A 27,247-nucleotide genomic window follows, 5' to 3' on the forward strand; every position below is an offset into this window, starting at 1 on the left:
CTCTGCTCCCCTTGAATCCATTCCCCATTTTCTCTTCGCGTGCCCGGCTTACAAGACGGCGAGAAGAAAATGGCTTAGACCAATCTGCAGGAACTTGGGATTCATGGATTATAGGGTGGCGCTACGATTTATTCTAACTGACACGTCTTTACTCGCTACAGTTTGTGGGGTAGCCAAATACTTGGGGTGTGCCTGGTTTATACGCACTAAAATGTTAACGCCCCCTAGAGCTAGGTCTCTCGAAGCCTAGGTATTTTGTGCATGCATACAGGTCACTATGTTTCTGGTTTTATATGTACATATTTTGCTTTTAATATACTTTTTATTGCTACATGATATTCAATATGTCAATTTTATACTGACCATATTTGGTGTACTTTTATGATATTTTATATCGAATAAAGTAATTTGACTGACTGATATATTTTTTTAATATTTTTATTAAAATTGAACATAAAACATAAATCACATGTCAAATTAGTTTACATAAGGCACCACACTTATAACATCCACATGGTATATAAAAGCAATAAGGAACTCAGATGTATGTTCTTCTCTCCACTCTGTCCCCTTGGCTCATTTCCATATTAGCAGTTGGCGAAGTACACAGCTCACCTCGATACACGTTCCATTTACCCCATTTTCTATCCCATTTTTTAGGGCAACCCCGAGATTTAAACACATCTTTCTCAGCTATCATACATTTATCAAGTTCCTGCACCCAACGTTTTGGTGATGGCTCCTCCCCCACTCCCCATTTCATTGCAATAGCCCGCTGGACTAGTGTGTATCCCAATGTGGTCATTTGTTGTTCCACTTCTGTCAGATCTGATGCCTCCCAAACATTAAGGAGCCCTAGACGCGGCGTGAGACTAATTTCTTTATCTAAAGCCCTTTCCATGTGTTTTGCGGCTCGTTCCCATAAAATTTGTATGCGGGGACATTCCCAGATAATGTGATAAAAAGTTGCTACCTGGTTGCAGCCACGAAAACACTTTGAGTCCGATCTGTGCCCAATTTTTTCTAGCGTGACCACAGTAAGATATGTTCTGTGAAGTACTTTTAATTGGATTAATCAGAGCCTTAGAGAAATGACTGCTTCTTTCGGGGAAATCAATGCTGTTTGCCAGTCATCATCTCACAACTGTCCCAAATCAACTTGCCACTTCTCCCGAAGAGTATAAAACGGATCAGGAAGGTTATTGCATAATTTCTTGTATGTCAGCGAGACAGCTTTCTCTGACATAGGTTCCGATAGCAATCGATCTTCTAGAGGGGAGGACTCTGGGGAGATTGGTGTTGTCAGAAAAGGCTCCCATCAAGGGATGATGAATCTGTAAATAACCGAATATTTCCCATTGAGCTAGTTGATATTGATTCTTCAGTTTGTCCATGAAGGTTAGCAATTTACCTTTTTTCACTAGGTGGCCAATGGACGAAATGCCAATGGTGTCCCACTTATCGAATCCTGGTTGGTGACTTAACAAACCCAACTGCTGGGTGGACCAAAGCAGAGTGGCTTGGGTCAAACGACCCGACCATCCCAAGCTGCGAGTCGCTCGGTGCCATGTCTCCACTGTGTGGGTTGTCGGACCCAGGTATCGTTTTTACCGCATGTTAAATATTTTTAATTGAGGGTCCTTTCTCAAACTAAGCCCCTTCCGAGTCAATGTGCCTTAGTGCCCCAAGAATCATTCCCTATGCAAATACTTCCTCAATACATGTTGTTGTGGTTAGCTAAGACTTTCTTATTTTGCTATTTTCAAGTTATGAAAAAGCTAAATAATTCTCTCACCATTTTGAGGTGTATTTATAATAGGATAATAATTGAATTACAAAAAAGCTTATTTTTCCTTACTCTCACTTCTCTCTTTCCAACTGATTGAAAAACTAATTCCACAGTCTAAAAATAATGGGAGAGGGAAACCGCATATTCCAGACCAGGCCCAGAAGGAAATTTAGTGCACAGATCGTTCTGACCAAAAACTGCCTCTTCGTGGAACAATGCAGCCTGTGAGAAATGCTTGAATTGCAAAGGAATTCAGTTTAGGCCATACAGATGCCTGACTGATCTGTTCATTCGGCACCTACCTCTTAAAGGCACCAACCCTGCCTTAGATGTGGCACAATAAGTGTGAAATCTCAAAAGGAGGGAACTCCTCTTATGTAATAGACCATGGCTATGCAGAAGGCCATCTACCTGGCAATATAATACTTCATTTTTTATTGCCTGGAAAGGGACCACCATCAGTAATGAAAATATTATATGGCTTTTAAAAGATGGACATTCTTTTCATGTAGACAAGACTAGCCCGGAACAAATCCAGGTTGTGTAGCATGTCCCTTGGTCCATGATATATAAGGTTCTGGTTGACAAATTAGAAAAATTATTTGTAGGTTGAGAGGACATTCAAATATAACCAAACATTGCCCAAACTACCATTTGTCAATCATTTAAAATATTCTTTTGAAGTATTGGATAATACAGCCATGGTACAATAGAAATGCAGCATTTTAAAGTTTTCTTCCTGCCATGAGAAAACTTTTTTCTCAATGCAAACATTGTAAATTTACTAGAACATGTATGTGCAATTTGGAATTTGGATTTTACTTATCCTTTGGCGAGACATTTCTCACAGGTACATAGCAGTGACGTGTCCAAATCGGGATTGTTCGCCATTGATCGGGTAGAGAAAAACATATGAGGGGGTGACCGAGTGAAGTGTCTAAGACCGCTTGAGTCGAGGTATATATTAGATCTACATACAAAACTTCCTTATGGGTTAAGTAAGGATGAGGAATTGAAAGTACATGTGGGGTAGACATTATGTTTGACTCTATCCTCTTGCCTATGTCCTCACCCACCTTACATACCCTTCTCTGGACCCCTGATGTGTTTTCTCCTAGTCCTGAGTACATGCCTTCCACAAATGAAGAGAGATGGAAAGCAGAATTTTACTCAGATCCTATATCCATCTTTGCTGCAAACATGATGTTTTGGATTGATATGCTGAGCTATAATGACAATTTGATGATTAAACCTCCAAGAAAAACTTTTCATGGAGTAAAATTTGCATTTTGAAAGTGAAATGAATATGCTGAAGTGGAGAAGATGGGTGGCTTTCAGGGCATGTATTAATGGAATGTGTTAGTAGGAGGCCTGCAACATGTGGAGGGAGCATTTGTAGAGGGAAATTGGGTTCCTAAACATAGATGGAGTAAGAGAATACAAAAATCAACCTCTACTCCCTTGCAAATGATGGCCACTGATTTTCGAGACCTTGACAAACTGGAAACCAAGAGTGGTGATTTTTCATGGTGTGAGAAATTGGGTTGTCATTTAAGGGGGGTGAAGCCCTACTCAATCAACAGTCACAATCCTTGTCAGGGTGACCCACAAAAAGTCACTAAATTAACCTGTGCGTAGCCCTCTGGTAGCTTGGCACAAAAGCAGGCAAACTTAACTTAGAGGCTATAGCTAAAGTATTTGTGCTGCACTCAACAGTAATTAAGAGAAAACATAACAAGGAAAATCTCACACCAATTTAGAAAAAACAGTACATTTTAATAAACTATTTGAGACCAAAACAACAAATATCCTATCAGTAGAACTGGAGATATGCAATTTTAAAGATAGGGTAGCCCCAAAATGCGCAAAGCACAAACTGAGGTTATCAGGTTGTGCTGGAGCGGGACAGAGTCACAAGTTCAGGCTGACCGTGATGGCATGCAGACCAGGTGCAGTTCCAAGTTTGACCCACTGAGTATTGTACCTCATGTCATTGGTTCCTGCTCTGCACGGCATTGTTTTGAATGGCTGGATGTCATCCATCATTGGTTACAATGAAACTATGCTGCGAAGCTTTGCATCCCTCTGTATCAGTTCTAGTGTAGCTGGCAGCTGTGTGGCGAGGCTTTGCAGGGCTTCACGTCACCTGATGTCTGTTCCGATAAAGCTTGCAGCTGTGCAGCAAGGCTTTGCGGGGCTTCACGTTGGTTTTGGTGGAACTTTCAGTTTGGCCTAAGGAGCTCTCTCTGAGGCCAGCAGGGCTCAGGCAGGTCCATTGAAGCAGGTCAGCTGGGCAGTTGCAGGGAGGCCTCCGAAGCTTGTTGTGTCCCTGTAGCTCCGAACAGGAGTTCAGTCAACTGACCCTTGGAGTCACTCAGCTTGGGATGGAGGGGACCAGGCCCACTCTGTCTTTCTCAGCAAGCAGGGCGGGTGTCAAGCAGCAAGACAGCAGGGTATCCTTTTTCTGTAATGTGCACAGGTCCAGGAGTGTACTAAAGAGTGGATCTTAGGGTCCCATTTTCATACCTGCTGGTCACTTTGAAGTGGGAGAAGCTTCTGGAGTTTCTTCCTACAGAGGTGTCTGGAATTCCCCGCCTCTCTGCCTTGGTCCCAGTCTGTCTGGGGGCATAATAGGCTAGCGTGAAGTTTTTGTGTATGAGCTGAGTCAGTGCATTTGAAGTGCATGTGTGGTAGGTGACGGGAACCCCCCCCCCCCCCAATCTGGCCAGAGATGGTCCATCCTTCCAACACCCAGACCCTCAACTATGAAACTGTCTAGGAGGAATACACAAATGCCAGCTGCCACCTATACCTAATCATGTGACCCAAGGACATGCTGCAGGCACCAGATGGTTAGGACAAGAAAATGGCAACTTTATAAAAGTGGCATTTTCAAGAATTGTGACCTAAAGACTGACTTTACCATCAAAGAGGGTTTTAAATTGTGATCCCTCATACATCAAGCATGGCTTTCCTACTTGCTCCTAATCAAAAGTTATCATGTATTATCTGTAATAAGGTAACCTAATGTTATCCTTTGGGAGAGGAAGGCCTTGCAGTAGTGTAAAAACAAATTTGAGAGTTTTTCACTACTAGGACATGTAAAACTTAAAAGTACATGTCCAACTTTTTAAATACAACACAGCCTGCTCTAAGGGCTGTTTGGAGCCCACCCAAGGGGTGGCTTATTTGTTTTAAAAAGGAAGGTTTGGACCTGACAAAAGGTTTATTTTGCCAGGTCTAATGGACAGTTTAAAACTGCACACACATGCTGCAATGGCAGGCCTTGGAGATGTTTTAAAATGCTGTTTAAGAAGGTGGTGCAGTCAGTACTGCAAACCTTATAGTAACAGGCTGTTGGTACCTGTATTTCCATTTTACTAGGGACTTACAAGTAAATTAACTGTGCCAACTGTGTGTAAGCCAATTTCAACATGTTTAAAAGAGTGAGCATAAGCACCTAAGCACTGTTTAGCAGTGGTTAAGTGTGCACAGTCCTAAGGCCAACAAAAACGAATACGCCAAAATTGTGAGGGAAAGCACCCTAAGGATAACAGGTCTAAGACATGGACAGATCCTAGAACAAAGGGGAGAGGGAAATATCAGGAAACTTAATGTGGTATTTGCCCAAAGTTTGCCTAAAGAACACTTTATTTAACTCTAAAAGAATTTGGAGGCATCTATAAAAGCTTGCTTGGGTCCTGAACATGAGCTCTAGAACAGCGCTTCTTAACCTTTTGGTTAAGATGGAACTGCACTGATTCACTCCTAGAAGCCAGTTACCCCTGCCTTAACAATTTCTACAATTTGAACCACAAAACAACACACAAAAATAAAGTAACAAGTATACATCAAACAAATACGCTAATTGTGAAATGTTATTCAATTCACAAATAAAATCTACAAAAATATACATTCTAATTTTCATGGCAAGGTTGGAACTTTTCAAAATATGGTTTTATTTCTAAAAGACGAAGCAATATGGTATGATCTAATTTTGCCTTTTTGCTCCTTATCCATGTGCACATTTTGTCTGTGTAAAAAGTGCTTCAAATCAGTCCATCGATCGTGCATACCAGATATGGTTGTTTATTTTTTTTTTATTCCAATCTGAAATCCCTTCACATTTAAGGAGCGTTTTAAAAGTTTACATTTTTTATTTTGTTTTCTATGTATATATGCTTTTTTTTCTTAAAACCACTTAATTTTTTGATTTTTTTTTAACACTGTCAGAGTTCAATTGCAAATAAAATATTTTCCATTTTTTCATAGCTTAATGTGATACATGCATAGTCGACAGACCGATTTGCAGGCTTGATTTTTATTTCGTATTCCCGTAATCATGTGTATGTTTCAGTATCAGAGGAGCTGACCGATGAATGCAGCATTGTGTTAAGTCCAGATTTACGAACTGTATATATACTTCTTAAATCTACTAATATTTAATTTACAAAACACTTGCCACAGTTTAAGAATCACTGCTCTAGCACTGACGGGAGCCTCATGGAAGGTGATTTCAACAAAAGCAGATTTGGAATCCCTAAAAATAAGACCGTAAAGTGGTGCATATAGACAGACGGGTGTAGAACACCACTCACAAAGCAGAGACTAAGCCTTTTCCACATGCCCCTCACCTACAGTGGAATTTATTGTTAAAGAACAGTAGGGTAGCAAAAATAGAGAGGACTGTAGCAGCGGACCAAGCCGAGGTCATATTATTAATAGATATGTCTGGTGAAGGGAGACCGAAGGGGAATTACATTTCAGTTACAAACTTGTACGAGAGAACATGTCTCTATGAAACCGGTGAAATAACAGATGGGAAAAATCATTCAAATGAATGAACTGTGGAGAGAATTGTATAAGCAACTTTGAGACATGTTTATGATATAATATTAGGGCATTGTATAACCCTGTTGGATAACCTCAATAATAAACACTCAAGGCTGATGCGAATTGAGTCAGAATCTCAAAAATTAAAGGTATCCATAATAAAGGAAGCACACTCAATTCCATCAGGCTGGTAAAAAAAAGTTACAGGAGCAACTTAGAACAGTGTAAAAAATGAGTAAAATAGAACCTGTAGAAATAAACAGGTTTTATGAAAAAGTAAGCAAAGAAGCAGATAAACCGATGTTGACAAGGTTAAAAGAACACATTAGTTGAGTCCCTCCACCATGAGCTTGCCTCAACAAGGTGGGCGAGGTGTCCTGGGGATATCGGACTGCTTTCATCAGATCTAAGAGGTATGATCTGAAGAGTTATGAGCTAGGTAATTGTGTATATTATAAGAGATTGGGAAGCGGTACTTGCATACCTTTCCTATCACCCTCTTTAGTGTGAAATTATGCCTAAATCCATGCCAACATCAGTGCAATGGTGAAAAGATATGACATGAGCAGAGGAAGCATGCGTTTGTTTATATATTATTCAAAGTCTAAATAACTAGTTTAAGGGGGTGAGGTTTCTACACTGGCTGGCAAGACTGTCCCTGTCCTCCCCACAGCATTCAAGTAGCTGTAGTATCAAGTAGTTTTTACTAGCTGTAAGGAGTGGCCGTATGCATCTTGAAACTAAGGGCAAGACAGTGACCAAGAACAAAATGATGACCTTTCCCTAAACTAAAACATCAATCCATCACAAACTGGAATGTACCGTAGGAAAGCTACGATTGGGCATCCAACATAATACGAGTATGCACCCAGGAAAGCCAATAGCTAAACTGTCTCGAAGACGGAGTGCACTCAGTGAAACTAAACTGCAAATATCCAGGAACCATGGGCTGGTGCTGGAGGCAGCGCGAGTGACACAGAGATAGAACATAAGTTTGGAAGGTACAGGAGATAGAACACATGTCTCATAGTTGTGCTTCAAATTGCAGATTGTTTGGAAGTAGTTGTTGGGCGCAGTTAAAGAAATGTTCGGATGTTCCATTCCTTTTTGTAGGAAGAGGATTCAGAGATACAAAACACGGGCTGATGCCAAAGGGAGTGAACCTATATTGCAATGTAATACCAGAGTAATATTTTATGCCAAGTTAAAAAAAACGAATGAAAACAAAAAGCAAACTCATAACGATGCTCGTACCATTTTCTGCCTTTTTTTCTTTAAACAATAAATTGTCTTTCCCCACCAAAGAGGAAACCATCTAATTTCAAACATTTGTTGTCTGATTTTCTGACAGGTTTTCCATGTACGCTCAAAGTTAGCCTTCACAACACATCTTTGGTACCCCTGACCTTTAATCTCCGTGTTCCCATGGATGGCACTGGAGAGCCAAGCGTTACCAGTTGTGATCAGATACTAGAGAAAGAGCGAGCGGCCTGGATGATGGAGTACCAAGGAGATGCTAAACCCACTGAGTTTAGCATCACACCAAGCAGTGGAACCATCCGCCCCCAAGGAGACCTGAATATCCAGGTATTGGCTAGCACAATTTTCAATGAGAGAAATCAACACTATGGAATGCTTTGATTTTAGACAGGCTGGCTGGCACACGTCTCTCTACGTAGACCGCATTGAGGTGATTGCTTGGGAGCAAGCCCTAAGTTCTCTCTCAGTGTGTGGCTCACTGTTAACCCCTCGTCTTGACGCAATCAATTCGATGCGGTATGCACTTACACATAGAAATTGTTGATATAGTGCTGTTTTTAAAGATGTTAGCAAGAAAAACCTATGCTGGTAAGTGAGTGTGTATGTGAATAATATCTGCATTGGCGAGGGGGAATAGGGATAAGAATGAATCTGCCATGTAGGACACTGTAATGTATCAGTTTAGATGATTAGAGAACTACTGAATGAACGTTTAACTGAGTACATTGTTGCCATTACAACCACCTAATCTCATCAGAAGATAGTGAAAGTCAATTTAATGAGGAATGCTAGACAGACCTTGCTTCAGTGTAGGGATAATATGAGATGATGCATGCTGCATACCACAAAGAGTGTTTTGAACCCTACTTTTCTTTAAGGGTTTTTTTCTGGTTCTTTCCTGTCTTTATCTGATAAATGAAAAGTTGTATTTATTATTTTTCAGGTAAAATAATATTTCTTGGAGGCAAGTCTTGTGCTGTTTGATGGCTGTTAATCTGTATAACAACAGCTTGCTTCAGGACCTAGACAAGGGCAGCCAGTAGATTTCTCATTGCAGGCTGTCGAGCAGCTGTAGGCAAAGGAGATCAGCTGCATGTTCCCTGCGGTTTATCTCAACCCAATGAACAAAAGGACTCTGAACTCTGCACCTGCTAATGATGCATGTGTTCGCACAGAGTGTTCCTGGCTGCTCTAGAATTGTATTCTGCGATATTATCATTCCCTCCCACATATCTGCTCAAAACGTTAATTGGGAAGTTATTATTGTGATTGCCTGTAAGTCTCTACCACATGTTTTGTACTCCTCACAGCTGGCATGAGTAAGATGGCGTTTCTAATGCTTGAAATATTGTTCCAAACAGAATAATCTTATAGAGACTTATAGCCGCAGATTCCTTATCATAGAACTAACCGCACACGTCTAACTGGATCCGGAATTGTTTTTGTGGAAGGTGGTGTCGTTTGGCTTTGCCTGGCATCGAATGCGCAGTAAGTGACATGCTCGGTGCCTATATTGGCTCCACCCCAGTGCTCTGACATCACTTCTTTTTTTTCCGTGCCACTCATTGCAGATTCAAAAAAGAGGTACCCTGAGTCACTTTTTTGGCTGACCTTTTTTCAACCCTTTTGTCAAAGAGTTTTTAGACTTTATCTCCTTTTGTGGCAAGGATGTCCACAAGGAAGGCTGGTTTCAAACCAGGGGCTCCAGTCTTCGGCAGATGTTGGTGACAGACCCACACCTCGTCTATCTCTGCTGCCTCAAGCATGACCCCGACATCAAGATCTGCGGTGAGTAATTGCTCCATGCACCCCAAGGCCTTGAGGGAGCAGTCCCTAAAGCTCCTTGTTGCTCATCGTGTGATGCCGCAATGGTCTCGATCCTGGTTGAGAGAAAGATCCCGGGATCGGTCGCAGAGCCCTTCCAAGCGCTCATCATCGTATTTGAAGTCGGCCTGGCATTTGGGTAGGTCCCACAAATGTAGAAGAACAAGAAGTCAGAGAGGTCTTCGACTTCACCCCATTCGGCGAAGTAATTTGACGGGACAAAAGAACGTCAGCATTTGAGGCCTAGCTTTGCATTAGAACTGGCGCCAGAGCCTTCTCTGCGCCGCCCTGAGTTTTCTGTAGCCGGAGCGACCCCCGCCAAACTCCATAAGTTTTATGATGCCTTGCACCTCCTATTTGGGCAGCCAGTCCCACTGGCAAGCCCCCAGGCACCACAGGTTCTGGAGGGGCCCCTACTGGTCTTCTGCCAGTGGACTCCTCCTCTGTGGTAGTTGGGCCTCTGAGATGCATGGACGGATCTGTAGCGATGCTCGTCAAGCCACCTCAACCTTCCCGGCGCCGACTTCACTGTAGACGTCCCCGGCATCCACTGGTGGCGCAATCACCCATACTAATCTCCAACTTTGACATGGAGCCAGGTAGGCATTGTTCGAAGGAGACTCCGACTGGAGGCATTCCAACCAGGCTGGAGCCTGTGCACTATTCCTATTGGCTAGGACTTAGGGATGATTGGGAGGGGCAGCTGACGGATGCCAGTCGTCTGGACACCTCCCCAGATACTAGCTTGGCCTCTCATCCTACCGTGGCTATGGGGGAGGGAGCCTCATTTGCTATGAGGTGAGGTGAGGAGGGCGGCTGAGGTCCTGGACCTTCAGTTGCCCTCTTTGGCTGTCAAGGCTAACATCTTGATGAAGGTACTTCAGTGGGAGTCACCCCATCTGAATCGCTTCTCTTGTTTAATGAAACCCTCACTTCTGTTCCACTCTGGCTTGTTCACTTGCCTGCTGCCATCGCCCCGCCCCTGGGGACCCACACAGACCCGCACCCCGGAGAGCTTGGTGGTCCAAGCCACCACACCACTTCCTGGCTAAATCCTGGTGCATTCCCTACCACTCACTGGACAGGGAATCTAATAGACTGGATACCTTGTAAGAGAAGATGTTGTCTTCTCCAAACCTGGCACTATGATCTCTGAACACTGCACGCCTTTTGGGAAAATACTCCCACTCACTCTTGGACATAGTTGAGCAAGTGCTGCCTGTGATCTCTGAGGAGGCCTAAACCATACTCTCCCAAGCTATTGCTGAAGGGAAAGATGCAGCTAGGTTCGCCACACTCTATAGACAGGAAATGATCGGCACACTGGGCAGCCGTTGGCCATTAGGTACCACCCTTGTTGAGAACCAATGGCTTTTCAGGGGAAGTCCTAGCCTCGCTCATGGATATGACCTTTGTTGGCTCGCGTCTCTTCGAAGACCAGGCAGACTCAGCGCTGGAGCTCTTTAAAGATATCAGAGCTACGGCCAGGTCCTTCGACCTTTCCCTGGCCTCTTTCTAACCCCAGTCCACCTTTCGCTGGCACAGAAGGGACTTTCAGCCGCGTCTCCACCCGCCTAGCCACCACAGTCTGCAAGCTTTCCAGGCCTTGCATGGCCGAGGATGCTGTATCCACAGACCTCATGGGTCAGGTATCAAGAGTTTGAGTGAGCCAGTCATCCCCTGGCAGCTGCAGCCTTCAAGCCTCTTTAGTTTGCCCTTTGACCATCTTGGGCATCTGGTGCAAGGCAGGATATGCAATCACCTGTACCACTGGAGGTCGATAACATCTGACTTCTGGGTTCTCCATATTGTTCAAAGGGACTACTCCCTCCCCTGTGTGACTCCCTCCACCCATGCCACCCATTTTTGACGTGCGGACTGAGGGTCACATCTTCTTACTTTCTCAGCCTGTGCTGGCTCTCTTGGCCAAAAGAGCCATAGAGGGGGTGTCAGCATCAGAAGTAGGTTGTGTTTACTATTCCTGTTACTTTCAGGTGTCCAAGGAGGATGAAGGCCTTCGTCCTATCCTAGACCTGCGCCCTATCAATTCCTTCCTGAAAAAGGAGAAATTCAAAATGCTTATGCTCGCTCAAGTCCTGTCTGTCCTGAACCCCGGGAGACTGTATGGGTAGCCTTGGACTTGCAGGACACATACTTTCGCATTCCCATCCTGCCTGCCCACAAACGTTACCTGCAATAGACAACAGGCTACAAGCATTTTCAGTTCACTGAGCTCATTTTTGGCCTTAGCAGCGCCCCTCAGGTGTTCACCAAGGTGATGGCGATGGTTGCAACTCATCTGCGGAGATCGGGGGTGACAGTCTTCCCCTATGGCCACCGTTCATGCACTTCCAGCGCAGACGTCGACGCCAGGCGGAGCTGAATGATGCCACCTACTGGCAAGCAGGGGTTCTGCTCAGGAAAATTTCCAGATTTAGTGTGGCGCCTGGGGATAATTTGAAAGTAAGGAATATGCGGCTAGATAGACTCTCTACCAGATAAGGCATTACCAAAGGTAAGTAACTTGTTCTTCCGTGCTGTTTCTTTCTCTTTTCAACAAGGAACAATCTAATGCTTCTTGTACTATGCTTGTGGAAATATTTGCGTATATGACTTTCTACTATGGTTTTAACCCTTTTTGCAACTACTTCACAGAAGCGCACTGGAAATCTTGGTCTTTTTCCAGTAGTAACTGAGGAAATATTTTTTTTAACGATTTAGTCACTTGGATGCTATATTTAGTAATCGAAGAGTGATCTATAGTGACCTCAAGATCATACTAGAGTATGCTTCATGTTTCTTGCCCTTCATTTTTTATAAGTTTGTTTGAGCATGGAAATGCTTGTTCTCTTTCAAACTCTGCATGTATTGCAGATTCTAAAGACTTATCTTCCTACAATTTTTGAATGATATTCCACATACATAATGCAGCATTAGCATTCATGATGAAAACGTAAGCATTGGATTAGTTCTTAACCCCTGAAACTACTAAGACAGCCGGTCCAAAGCACTTTTAAAAAATCCAAGCCACCTCGACAACAGACAGCTTTTCTTAGGGGAGAGCGATTCCCGGATTCTGTAATTGTGTTGTCTGGGGGGAAAATACAGCTTGCGCTCCATCCGTTCACTTTCATACCCAAAAAGGAGCCCAATGACTTTCTGCATGTTCTGACAAAGGAAATAAGTGCTTTATGTTATGTTATGTTAATTTGGATTTGTTGAGCGCTTAATACCGAAAGGTCTCTAAGCGCTGCAAGAAGAACTGCGACAGGTCCAGGCAATTAGAAGACAGTTATGTCCAAGCTTCTGTGAATAGAATGGTTTTTAGTTGTTTTCTGAAAGGAAGGAGACGGCTTTCCGCGCGTAGTTGGCTCGGAAGCCTGTTCCAAAGAGTGGGTAGGAAGATAGAGAAGGCTCGTCCTCCTTTGGTGACGTAGTTGACGCATGGGGATTTTAAGAGTCTCCGTGGAGGACCTTAGCGAGCAGCATGGCACGTATTTCTCAAGACGTTGTTTAATATACACGGGTGCCTGGCCGTGAATGGCCTTTATGAAGGACTATTGTTTTCCAATGAGATTACATGCAGTTCTATAGATCTTGCTTCTTTTTATGTTGACCCTTACCCCAGAGAGACAATGTTTTCTTTCCCCACTTCACCTTCTCTGTGGACCAATACAGAGGTGGTGGTGTTGAGGGTAGAAGGAGCAGAAGTCAACATCCATTATGGTCTTAGACTTCAAACAAATGGGTCTGGAAAGCATAAATCGGGATGGTGGCCATGTATAAAATGTACCCCTACGTTTATCAGAGATTATATGTGTTCCATCGACCTTCAGTATGCTTATTTTGACATCCTCAGGGTAAAAAAGCAAAGAATGTAGCTAAGATTTACAGTGGGGAAATCTCCATTCAGTAGAAAGTGATTCCACTCTGCTTCAAATTAGCTATGCACACATTTTCTAAATCATCTACCCTTAATTGGACATATAGCTGATAAAATGCCGCACCTAGCAGGAAGCCAGTCAAGCCTTCCTGCCTGTAGACTTTGTCAGTCTCTCAGGCTCCATATCATTTCCATAGTCAACTCAAACGCATGTCCAAATTATGAGCTACTTAGCAGGGGAGACTGGCACCGCTAGCGGGTGGGGGGGCTGGTGCGCGGGGGGGATTAAATTAGGGGGGAGACTGCGGGCTGCAATTAGAAAAGAAAATAACACTTACCTTGCCGCTGTTTACAAACAGGCGGTACTTAACACTGAGAAGAAATGAATACATTCTATATGTGAAGAGCATAAGACCGGACAAAACAGAGTGACTCCCAACATGAAAGCCACACATGGATCAGCCAAGCAGCTATTGCATCATTTTTGGATGATAAATCTTTATCTATTGAGAAAAACAATAATTCTGGTAATGATCACAAATCATGTTGAATCTCATCTCTTCTAAGCCTCATGATATCCTGTGTCTCTACAGTGTTGAATACCCAACAAAACGAGACCCCTTCAGCAGTGCATTGAGTAGAAGGTCAGTCAGTTGGAAGGCATATGGAAGACAAACGTATCCTTCGTTAGTGAATCTTCAATCTGTACAATGGTCATGTCTTCTGAGCAACTTGTTGATAGAAATTAGTTGTGTATATCACACAGGGGAAGTAAGAGAAAGAAGTGACAGTACCACGATCGTTCTCTAATCAAAAAGGTATGTAAATTCAAGTGCCTATTTAAATGGTACATGAGCCGTGATTTGTGAAAGGCTACAGGTAAAAGGACATGGCGTGCTTCATCATTAGGTCTGCTCCTGCCAGGCAGTGTTCCTATCTTAATTTAGGGATACTGTATCCCTTATTGTCTATGTGACAACAATGATGAGAAGAAAGAATCACAACTGATGTTCTGGGGAATCTACTCACTAATAATCATTACTTTCCCCTACTTGGAGCTATCACCTGTTCTGCAAGATGCAGGGACAAAGAATTGTCTACTCTAGGCGGTTTTTCGAACTCACCCTTCAGAGGCTATCTGACTTTGGTCAATGAAAGTTGTGCACAACTGATATGCAGGAAGTTACACTCTGTTCTCTTGATCACAAGATTAAATATATATCAGAGGAAAATGTGTGCAACTCTTTGTTTTTCATTTACATCAATATGTTTCTTCACTTATTAAAGCACAAATGGGTCAAACTCATTCTTCAGGACTTTGTCAGGCATAATTCAAACAACAAATATAGTTGAGGTTTAAGGCATATAGGAGACGGTCATGCATTGCAAAAAGTATATAGTAGTGCCAGAGGGTGACTCTTTCCTTTGTGTCCTGAACATATATAGAGAAACAGTACATGTACAGCAACATGTATTTCAAGTCATTCTGTAACAAATGTGTATTGTTGATACGCTCAGAGCAGTTGTAAGACATTATTTGGGACCGGGTTGCCTGTGAGAATTCACAAGTTAGTCATTATCAATAATCAACTTCAAAAGAAAAGATTTACTTTAGGCAATTTGTTTGTAATGATCCTGCAATCTGCTTCTCTCACCCAATCATTGACACTCATGTTTGTGGATTAAAAACCGAAACCAAGGTGTAATAGTTCATTCCTCTATGCCTCACAACGGGCACCCGCAGAAGAGCCTTATGAGACCACTCAGTATTCTGGATGAATGAACTGAGTATCTTCATTGTAGGATTCTCACTGATGGAGACTTCTAGGGGCAGATTTCTTACCTTCAAATATTTTCCAGGCATCAGACTGGATATGCAAAATCTTGAGCAGTACTTTGCGCACCAGTAGGTGGCACTGATCGTCTTAGCGTAGTCTGCACTGGATGTGACATGCGCAGTGCCTATAAAGAAGCAACCTAAACATGTTGACAACTATTCCTTTCTTTCCCTGCCATCAGTGCAGATCCCAAAAGCTACCTCAGTCATTCTTTTTTTTACAACCTTTTTAGGTCTCGGCTCGAAGGCTGCGCTTGCGCAGTCTCGATCCGAGATTTAATGACTTGGAGAAGAGGGGCTTGAACCCGCCCCTCTTCTCCCCTGTTCTCCATTGGCTGGCCTCTTGAATGCTGGCCAGCCATTGGAGAAGAGGTCCGTCATTCCGATTAGGCCCCGTCCTTTTCGGATTCGGGGGGGTGTTTTTTTCAAGAAGTCTAATTATCTCCTCCATCCAATGGCAAGAGGAGAACACGCCCCCGAATCCGAAAGCTCCGCTGCCTTTCTCCGAGGCATTTCTGCTTTGCCTCGGAGAAAGGCGGTGGTGTGCTTAGTGGTGTGCTTGTTAAATGTATTTGTGAATATATTAGTAAGTTAAAAGTTCATAACGTGTAGTCAAACGGGGAGAAGCATTTACAAATCCAACCGCTTTGCTTATACCTTTTGCAAGAATTACTACACTCTGTACTGGCGCCAGTGAAGACCTCAGCAGCGTCTATACAGCAGAATTAATAATGCTCGTGTTCTATTAGAATGCTTTGTTTCAGGCGCCAATGGAAACGGATTAAAAAATGTGGATGTAGAGAGAAGTGATAATACAGGGGAAAACTATAGAGGACATTTTGAATCTTGGATTCCGTGCGTCTGCTCAACATCCCGTGATTTTGGGGATGTGATTTTTGAATCTTTTTACATAGATCTGAAAGGTTTCCGACTCGGTGCATTCCTGTGCGCAGTACGATGTGAGGGATTTATCTATGTGTCTTAGCAACGAGTCCTCCGCACACAGACATGTTGTGTATCTAGTAGTAACGGAGTAAAAATAACAGGTGCTGGCCGAGGAAGCCAGGCTTTTCTTCACTGCAAAGTGGGAGTAGATCATCCCCACGAAGTAAGGTTTAAATGTGATGTGGGAATTTTAAAATACGTCACGTTAAAATACATAGAAAAATGGTAAAGCGAGGGTGCTAAGGCGAAAGCTGAAACGGTGCAGTGTGCTCGCCTCAGAAGATAGCTTAATACTCCTGGTGCCACACTGGATGTGCCATGAGAGAGCTTGAAACCCCTAAATGTTGCTGTTGGTGAATCTAACGGTGCTCCCCCTTCCTTGTTAGTTGGGTCGTTCTCAAGAATACATGCGCTGCCTGCACATTTCAGACGATCCCTAAAGCACGGGAAGGCGAACCCTTGGTCTGTTCTATTGTTCCCGGCTTGGCCGCTTACCGCTGGGGTGGCTGCTGTCATGCCAAAGATAGAGAAAGCGGACTGCAAACGCCGAGGAGTCCCACGCCGGCCATTTTAGAGCACATCGTTCTTTTTTTTAAATAAGCTCAAAGAGCTTCCAAACAGATAACGAAGGTACAAAGTTAAATCGTCATATATTAGTAGAGATATTGGTTTGAAATTAATTAACAAGTAAGTACTGCCTACACATATTTTAGAAACAGGTTGCCTTTATTAAAATGGTTTCCGAAAATTGTGCCTAAGAAAGTATTTCAACTCACAAAAAAGTATGCATTTATAATTCAACTTATGAAGCTGTTACGCACATAAAGCTGAAGGTCGCTGATAAATTCGCGTTAGGCCGTTCTCTTCAAGATGGCGTTCATTTGATCGGGAGCCACAGCTGACCAGACTTTACACCCATTTCTGTCAGTGCGCAGTACCTCCGGCCTAGTCTAGGGGTCGCTGCCGAGCTCTTTCGCTCCCTCCCTCTCACACACACACACAATCCCCTTCTCTCAGGCGAGCAGCAGCCGCCGCGGCCTCGCATATCCCGGGCTCTTTTTGTGTGTGTGAGCGTGTACAGAGCGCGAGTGCGTCCTGTAAGCGGGCGCGAGCGGCCGGTGTGTGATCGAATGTGGTAAGTGCAATACATACACACATACACCTTCCCTGGATGCCTCCCGAAAGAACCGACAGAAAAAACCCATAAAAATCAAATAAACCGGGGAAAAAACACTGGATCTCGCTTGCCGAAGCTGGTGAGAGGCATGGAGTGGGGCGCAGGGGAGCCGGGTCCGTGTTTCCGTTGGCCCTGCTGAAGTTCCCAGACCCCCCCAGTTCAGCCCGCCGACGGCCCTGCTATCACCCCCCCCCCCCTCTTTAAATACCAACTTTTCTTTGAAAAGAGACCACTCTCCGGCCTTTCAGTCCCGAAGACGACGATGGGGACTCGGGTTCCCTAACACGGAGAGAGGGGATTAAAAAAATAAATACAAAGGGGAAAAAATACATTTTGTTTTTAAAATCCCCAAAACGATGGCAAACTCGACGGGGAAACCTCAAGAGGACCAGCGGAGGAAAGGGCAAGCTTTCCTGGACGAGCTGAGGCAGTTCCACCACAGCAGAGGGTGAGAAGACCCATTTAGCCGTAAACCTATAAGACACGGGGGTGGTGGAGGGGTAGCTTTGCCAGGGGTCCGGTATCGCCGGCCTCGTCTTCCGGATCTCTCTAATGCTCTCTCTTTGTGCACAGGTCCCGGGTTCGAAAGCTGCCGGCTGTGGCGGGCAGGGAACTGGACCTGCATGCTCTGTACACCCGGGTCACTACTCTGGGCGGCTCCTCTAAGGTGAGCAGGGGGCCGCGCCGGCAAACTTCATTCTCCTGTCAAACACTTTTTGGATTTCCCTCGCTGCTGCTCTGGACTGCGTCCGGGTAGTGTGGGGGCAAATAAGGTCCTTTGCGGAGAGAGGCCTGAGGTGTCACAGGGCCTGCCAATATCTCTCCATGTACTATTCAAAATCAGTCTAATTTGAGTTTACTGGCCTAGGCAATTGTCAATGTTTTCATACCGTTTCATAAGTAGCTAGATATCTTGGGCAGTGGGTAGCAGTGAAGGCCTTCATATACGGCTATGTCAGGTTAGACACACAAGTGCATGTAGACACTCTGTGCGCTGCAGCCCATACCTGACTACACTGCGGCACAACTGGATAGGGAGCAAAGACGATTGTTCTACCTACAGGGCAATAACTGTGGAAATGCTGCCGCATCACCCATCGAAATCTCAGAGATCCCCTCCTCGACCACCAGCACGTCTTTCTGAGGCGAGCCCCCTATGGCCCCATGAGAGACACTGTGTATGAGTGATCACCACACCCGTCACAACTTCCCTGAGGGATGGCGACATAGGATAGCAGCTCGGAGCAACATCAATAGCGAATACCGTATATATCACCGTGCAGTGACCAATGTTCCCTCTAATTTTTTTACTCTGTGTGCGGCAGTGAAGTTAGAGCTATTGGCATTGCTCATGATTGTTTGTTTTTGTTTTTAAAACATGTAAAGAAACGGCATTGTTATTTACAATGTCAATAGCTTAATCAGTGTGTATGTAGGTGGCTCTGTGTGTGGGTGCAAATGCAATAGGTATCGCATTTGAGAGTGATTAAGCTATTGACATTGTAAATAACAATGCCATTTCTTTAAATGTTTTAAAAACAAAAACATAAACAAAAATAATGTCATGAGCAATGCCAATAGCTCTAACTTCACTGCCGCACACAGAGTAAAAAAATTAGAGGGAACATTGGTCACTGCACGGTGATATATACGGTATTCGCTATTGATGTTGCACCGAGCTGCTAAACAAGCATTTAAACAAGCATTTACAATGCAATGGTCTCGGCATTGGTAAAGTTAGCGCTATTGGCATTGCTCATGACATTATTTTGTTTATGTTTTTGTTTTTAAAACATTTAAAGAAACGGCATTGTCATGAGCAATGCCAATAGCTCTAAATTTAACAATGCCGAGACCGTTGCATTGTAACTGCTTGTTTTAAGATTTTAGCTCCCAATGTACCTTAGGGATGTCCTCTAACAAACCTGTGGAATTTAAATCCTGTGGAGCCTGTCCCAGGCAAATGTTGGTGACAGACCCCTACCTGGTTTGTTTGTGGTGCCTAGAGCTGGACACCGGCTCTGGGCCCGCCCCGACTTTCATACTATGAACCTCAGAGGGATCCGAGAGCATGTCATGAATCTCCTGGTTGAATAGATTTTACAGTGCTTTTCCTCAGATACCCCTAATTCTGGCAGTCATTATGTAGTTTAAAAAAATCCACTGAAACCATGATTCTCATAGCTCCAGAGTGGCAGAGATAGTGGTGTTTTCCAGAGCTACTTCACCCACCACTCAAACCTCACAAGAAAATACCATGTAACCACAAATTGCTACCTAGAATGGGAGGGAGGATCCTTCTAACAAAAGTACAGTCCTTGAATTTGAAAGCATGGCTCTTGAAGTCCTACAGTAAGGATATCTACAACTACCACCGGACTTTAAGACAATTCTTAAGGAAGCAAAGAGACCATCTAACAGTAGCTCTTTTGCTTTTAAGTGGAAAAGATTTGTGATTTAATGCCTCGGCAATCATCTTGATCCACTCTCATCTCAGGAGAATGTTTTTCTTCCTTACCTAATACATTTGACATAATCAAACTTAAAATGATCTCTTAGTTCACTCAGTTTCCATTACAGCATGCCGTAAAAGATCAAATTAAAGATTAATATTTACAATTCCAATTTTCAAAGATTCTTGGGCAGGTCTAAAAAAGACCTACCCACCAGTCAAAAGACTTACTCCTATGGGATCTAAATAAAAGGCTTTCCAAACATATACCGCCTCCCTTTGAGCCTATTCATAGGGCCACATTGCAGCATTTTTTGTGCAAAGTTGCTTTCTTAATTGCTATTACATTGGCAATGAGGATCAGTGAGTTAGAGGCCTTATATAATATTGAGCCCTACTTGATTTCCCGTCACAACAGGACAGTATTAAGTACACACCCCTCTTCTCCCCAAAGTGTTTTATCAGACTTGCATGCTAAACTATTTGTCTTCCTGTATTTTTTCCAAGTCATCATCTCCAGTGGAAAGAGCTCTACATTGTCTAGATTGAAAAGTATCCTAAAGTTTTATTTAGATAAAACTATTAGACCAACTAGACACCTGTTTGCAAATTATGGGCCTCTGCACGCATGATTAGCAACCTTGAGGCAGACTTTTGCTCTATAGATTGTTTCCTGCATTACGTGCTGTTCTCATTTAGCAAATAAACCACTGCCTGGTAAACTCAAAGCACGCTCCTCTATCGGAAAAGCAGCGTCCGATGCTTGGCTCAAGATGTTTCTCTTTCGGAAATATGCAAGACAGCAACCTGGAAATCTATCCATGCATTCTCTAGACATTATTGAGTGTGTTTATATTTTCGCGCTGACACTTTGCTGAGTCAGGCGATGCTGCATAAATTATTTATTTTGCCTACCCGGAGCTCATAATACCTATACCACTACTGTAGTTAGAAATATTTTGCTTCTTACACTGGCAACCGCATAGTGGGGCTATGCTTGTTACTCTGTTCTACTTTCATGACTATCAGTCAGAATGTTTTTTTATTTTATTTCAACCATCATTTAATGCCCACTAATATGGCTTACTTTAGTACACCACATAGCCTTTTTCATTACTGAATGAGCAATTCAAATACAATAATTTCTTTTTAATTTTTAATTTTGTTGTAACACATCTTAAGCGTAAACAAACTAATCAGTAGCTGAACTCAGACAGTGAGACACGTGCCAATATGAATTACACTGACAGAACTTGCGTTAAACAAGGCATTGCCGCATTTTACTAATGTCTGGTTATTATCAGTTTCCAAATTATGACTGGAATGGCCTGGCCACATATACAAGGAAATATATCTGCCCAGAATCAGGATTTAGAAGTAATAACAGTTACAAAACTAAACCCCCAGACCGTCGAAGCACTCCGCTTCCCCTGAAATGTCGACCTGCTAACAGGTAGAGTGGGATATTCGGCAAATTAAAGATCACATAACGATTCAACCGTTTAATGGCATCCCGAGGGCTTGATCGGAGTGGAGATATGGCAGGAGAGGGCTGTTGGCTGCAGAAACATGCTTGACCCAGCAGTAGCAGGTTTATGACCGCAACTGTCACCCTTATGACTGTGGTATGGCAGTAGTTAATGACAAAGATAAGTAGGTAAATCACATCAGTTAATTAAACCGAGATGTGAGGGAGTCTATCATCCTGTGTGTGTTCTATGAATTCCTGAAGAACTCTGCAATTGGCCTCTTTCATAGTCCCTTCTCATCTTCACTCGGGAGAGCTGCACCCTCGGTCAGAGGCCACCCAAGACCATTTTCCTCCAGGTCGTTAGCAAGGGGTAGAGCGATGACTTCCAGAGCATTGAAACTTACCTTTAGCAATTGATAAAGTGAGATCAATAAACGTTGTACTAACAATGTTTTTTGCCCAGAGGAAGAGACTAAGTGCACAACTTTGTAGGTGTCCAAGATCAGTGTATTCCGAGGTCTGAGTAATGTCATTTAGGTTGTCCGCCCAAAAGCATTGCTTTGACGGGATGCTCCAGAACATGTGAATGAGATCAGCCTGTGTAGCATGACATCAGGTGGCAAGCATATGATGCCTTGGAGTATATCAAGAGATGCCTATGCTGGGTAAGGCAAGCACTGTGAAGTATGAAAAATGGAATGCACTTAAATCAGGTGTTCCAAGGAACCATATGCGAATATTCCAATATTTTCTGCCAGTCTTTGTCTCTGAAGGGTTGCGTTCTGTCCCTTTCCCATTTTTCTCTCAGCGTAAGTAGGCTCACCCCTGAATATTGTTCAATGGCCTTGTACAGTAGACTAATTAGCCTCCTCCCGTGCACTATAGTGTACAATGTGTGGAGAAGCCTGTTCCAGTTCAATATGCTGGATATTCCAAAGTATTCGAAGCCCCCTTCGTATTCTACCATACATAAAGAAGCTGCCAGGGCTTAGACTGGTTTGGGCCATTACTTCCTCGAAACTATTTAGCGAGCCCCCGTAAAATGAATTCCCCACCATGTCAAGGCCAACCTCCTCCCATGGCAGCAACTCTCTGGCTGTGTGTGTGCTTAGTTGTATAGGCAGGTCGTTTATGGGTATTGTAGGGGGGGGGTAGGGCTGTCATTGGCAGCTGGTGATATTTGAAAGTGGTGGGCGTAAAAGTTGAGGTGAGTGCCTTGCGGTGAGCGTAATTAGTGAGCCTAACCATCATCAGAGGGGTTTGTGACAAAATAGTGGACAAATGGTGCATTTTCAAGCGTATTTGCGAATCAGCAGAATTAGGATAATAAAAGACTGGGAAAAACCCATAAATTCCTAACCTAGATTACAAATACAATTTATGAACTGCACAGTAACAAAAGGGTCTCGGTGACAAAAGCGGTAAACCAAAGAGCTATGCTCATAAAATTCTGTCTGTGATCTGCATAGTACATGCTCTTTGCAGCAAGCATATTTACTCTCTGTGCTACCTTAGATGAGTCAAAACTGCCACTCGAAAAAACTCCAATCTGTCTCTAGCAGGTACATTGATCACCAGAGTTATCTTGGCTCTTTTATTGCTGCCTGAAACTGTTGTGCAACGTCCTCTCCAAGCTAAGTAGATCACCCAGTGACAGAAGCAGACGCGTCTCAAGGCACGTTATTTGCATAGTGCGCGCCACTGGGTTCCTCACTGTCGTCTGCAGTCTCAGCTTCTAGGTGCCTTGTCAGATGAGAGCAGTAGCCTGTGGCACAGTGACACTGGCAGATAGAGGTGCCAGGTGGGCGAGCCAGGAAATGTAAGGAAGGGAAGGGCTGCCTGGCTTGAGTATGGTGAGAACCTAAATAGTGGGGGATATATTTAAAACAAAGCGGGGGCAGGACTTATTCGATAGCTGATACAGCAGTATACCAGTTCACTTCAGTACAGCTTTCTTTGCATGATATGAATTGACAAGTGTTGTCTAAGTTTTAAAAAACTGCAGACGTAGGGATTTGGTTTTCTCATATAGGAGCTTTAAATGAGGGAGTATATGGGACTCAAATGTAGCATAGAATTCGATTTGCAATCCGTAAGAGCCCAGTGTCTTCCGTGACTATCCATGAGAATCATAGGATGCAGAAGGAAATGTTACACATCCAGTATTGGCTTTTTCATAGGCTCACATGCTTGAATCATTGCTGTTGTCAAGCTTGCAGTCCCATGTTAGACATAGTGAGCAGTACAGTGTTAAACCTATAGAGAATAGCTTTAACGTGGCATCCAAAGTAGCTGATTCACATCATTATAAATGATCCAAAACTCCACTGATCATAGCAAAGTCCAGTATTCACCTGTATTCACTCAGGTCATACAGTTCATGTGAAAAGTGACTATTTCTCAGCTTTATCTTCATAAATTAGAAGGGATTCAATAGTGTAACAGGCTTCAGACAAATCAGACAATGGCTGAGACTTCAAAAGACCTTTTTCTCTCTGAGGATCCGCACAATGAATGCATGTATTGCCTTCATCCACTGCATAAGTCAAAGGACTGTAAACTTTGTAAAACATTTTCAAAGACTCTGAAGGACAGAGAAGACAGACTTTTTTTAAGGCTTTGACATAAAAAATGGAAGATTGCCAGTCCTCAGCAGAAGGAGAAAGCTACTCTAAATCTTAGAAGAAATCACAAAAAGGGCATTCACTCTCTGAGTGTACTTCAAACTCCAACTCTGAAGGAACACATCTTAAAAAACAATTTTTTAAACTTCAGAGAAGAGAGTCCTTCCTCATACATAAGAACTCTGATAGAAAAATATCCTAAAACATTATCTGCTCCTTCAAGCCATGAAAAGAAATGGACTCGGAGACATCAAAACACTCTTCATCTTTGCTGCCACATAAACTTTATCTGTTTCACCAACAACACATTTGTCATCAAGAAAGAGAGCTTCAACCTCAACAACGGTGAGATGTTCATCAAATGTAGTACTGTTGACAGGCTCATGGTTGACGGCGGCATCGACTATGTCACTGACAAAGACTCCATAGATGAAAATGACACCATCAACATAAATACCACATCCGTCGACTACAAAGACAGACGACGAAAGCACCGTCTATGACAGCTACTGATACTGTACCGTCTGTTACTGTTTCCAGAGCCATGACAACCTCTGCACTACACTCTGTCGACAACATCTCTGTCTGTGAGAATGGACATCTTGATGCCTAAGAATATAAAATACCATTGATTTCTGACGGAGGCATTGCAATGACTCTAATACCTGAACAGACCTTGCGAAGTAAAGTCTTGTTCTATTAACCACAATTCCTCTTTTAAACAGAGGACTCGGATGAGAAAGGAAGTTTTGGACTGACTTACAGTCCTACTGAATAAAAGATGAAATACCAGGATTCAGAGGATGAAGACGATGACTAAGGAAACAAGGAATTTCCATTAGATCAAATATGCACATATCAGTCTTTTGTACAACATCAAGATAAAGACAATGATGATGATGAGGAGGATGGATGGCAATAGGATTTTGACACTTCTGAGCAAACAATGCAAGCACCACAATAGGAGATGATGCAGGTGCCTTTGGCTTTAGTCAAACACTTGCACGTCATGCTGTCAGACTACTCTACGCATTTTCCTCAAAAGCAGCTTTCGGTTCCTACAACACTGACAGGTTTGAGACCACAAAAAAGACCAACAATACCACACACCAACACATTTTCCGCCTCCCAGTAAACCAACGACTCCATCAATGCACAATTAACGTCTGATGCTGCAGTCTACTAGTTTGCAGGCCCCAGGCACAGTGAATGACCAAGAGGACAGATAGCTAGCAAATATTCCTCAGTATTTAGGCCCTAAATGGGATGACTGTGTGGCTACCACACCGGTTAACATAATCTGGGTGTAAGTTTATGAAGACACCAGCAGTGATTCCGCACCAGGCAAAAAATACAAGGCACCAAAAAACATTCCTGTATATCTAATTGGCCATCCACAGGCAGACTTGGTTATCATGCAAGCTACCCAAAGGCTGTCTAGAAATCTAGCATCACCGTGTGTCGCACTGCTGGATAGAGAGGGCAGGAAGCTAGACATCAACCGATTTTCTGCCACAGCAGCCAACTCTATCAGGGCCTCAAATGTGTTAGCGATACTCACTAGATATGACCATCAGATTTGGTCAAACTTAGGACATTACTTGGAGCATTTCCAAGATGTTACAAAGCAGATGCAAAGGAAATTCTTCAGGAAGGAGGAAGAAAATCTTTGGTAATTATTGATACAGCTATTGATACAGCTTTGGCTATGATTTTAACCGGTTTCTGACAGCTAACTGGAGCAGCTGCATTATGCAGACAAGGTTGGCTGTGGGACTCATTTAGGTCTTAAGTGCAAATCAGAATATTAGATATACCACACAATGAAAAGACTTCATTTGTCTGGCACATAGATGAGGTCCTACAGTCTATAAAATCAGACACACAAATTGATCGATCCCTTACAGTGCTTCAGTAAAGATGCACACAATCCTTTTGAGGTGTATGAGGAAGATGTATGTACTCATACAGAGGAATCTATCAGCTTTAAATATACCAATAGTATACTACCCTTCAATATTAGGATTGCCAAACCAATCAACAGCAATATAGGGCTCCACCATCTCTCTCCTACCATAAACACTCACCTCGCAAGATGTCAAAAATTGTCAAGGAGGGGGGGCGTGGCCAAGATGGCGGCCGCGTAGGACGTGCCTAGCGATCGCTCCGGCCCGCCGAGATCTAAAGCCTCACTTCAGCACTCCATCCAGAGCTTTGGCGGGCCGCAGACTCCTGTCACGATCGCCTGACCTGTGGTGCTTACCTCTGGTGGTCCTGGCTGGCCGCTACGTCCCTGCAGCACGCTGTGCAGTACCGCGGGCCTGTTGACCATGAGATGCGGCCCAAAGATCAACGGCAGAGGCCTGGAGCGTGCACCCTAGGTCCTGCGTCGGATCACCCTGCTGAGCCCAGCAGACAGACCGGGACCCTACTGGCTGGACTTCTGCCCTCCGTGGGCTCCAGGTACCCGCTGCTGCATTGCCTCCCCGGGGTGCCCGCCACCGCCGCCTTGCTTCCCACGGGGTGTTTTGACTGCAGGTGAGCACCCCCCGAAGTGAGATCAGGACGGGGCGGCCTCCGCGGTCCCAGGGATAGAATAGAGCCCTCCTGCCATCACCTGCGTTTGCCGGCGTGGGTCCGCTTCGGGGCGGGGATCGGCGCCCGCGGCCCGCACCACACAACTGCCTTGGGGAGCGGGAGCGCCCTCCACCTTACTGCAGCTCCTCCCGGGACAAGTCCTGCCCGCTCGGCACATCGCCACTCTCTTGCCTCCTCGGGGGTGTGCATTCCTGTTGCGGGCCCACTGGGGGGCCAGTCCAGAGCCCGCGGCCTGCCAAATTGAGAGGCGATGATATACGCCCCACCCGCTACTGGCATCTCTGTACGGCCTGCTGAGTCACTCGGTGACAGAGACCTCCCACGTCAGGCCTTACGAACAGCAGGCCTTCATGGTGGCGGGACGAATGAGAAAGGACCGATCGGTCAGAGACATGCTACAACCTAAGGCGGTCAACCAGGGCTCGGTGTCAGCTATGGGGGCGGCGGAGGGAGCAGATGCGCCGGCCACAAAGGCCTTTATGATCTCACTTTTCTCAGCGCTCAAGGAGGATCTCCAGGAGCTCAAGGACCAACTGGCGGTGGACCTCCACGAG

At 44.1% G+C, this 27,247-nt stretch overlaps 1 protein-coding gene across 1 annotated transcript in view; it reads left to right on the forward strand.

Moving 5' to 3' along the window:
- Window positions 1–27,247, forward strand: part of HYDIN (HYDIN axonemal central pair apparatus protein) — a 2,467,744-nt gene that overhangs the window by 622,777 nt on the left and 1,817,720 nt on the right. The window contains exon 14 of the mRNA XM_085640020.1: window positions 7,974–8,209. Within this exon, the coding sequence (XP_085496146.1) occupies window positions 7,974–8,209 (236 nt within the window). The remainder of the gene's footprint in view (window positions 1–7,973; window positions 8,210–27,247) is intronic.

The sequence above is a fragment of the Triturus cristatus genome, chromosome 12 (genome assembly GCF_964204655.1).
Source record: "Triturus cristatus chromosome 12, aTriCri1.1, whole genome shotgun sequence".
Classification (NCBI taxonomy): domain Eukaryota; kingdom Metazoa; phylum Chordata; class Amphibia; order Caudata; family Salamandridae; genus Triturus; species Triturus cristatus.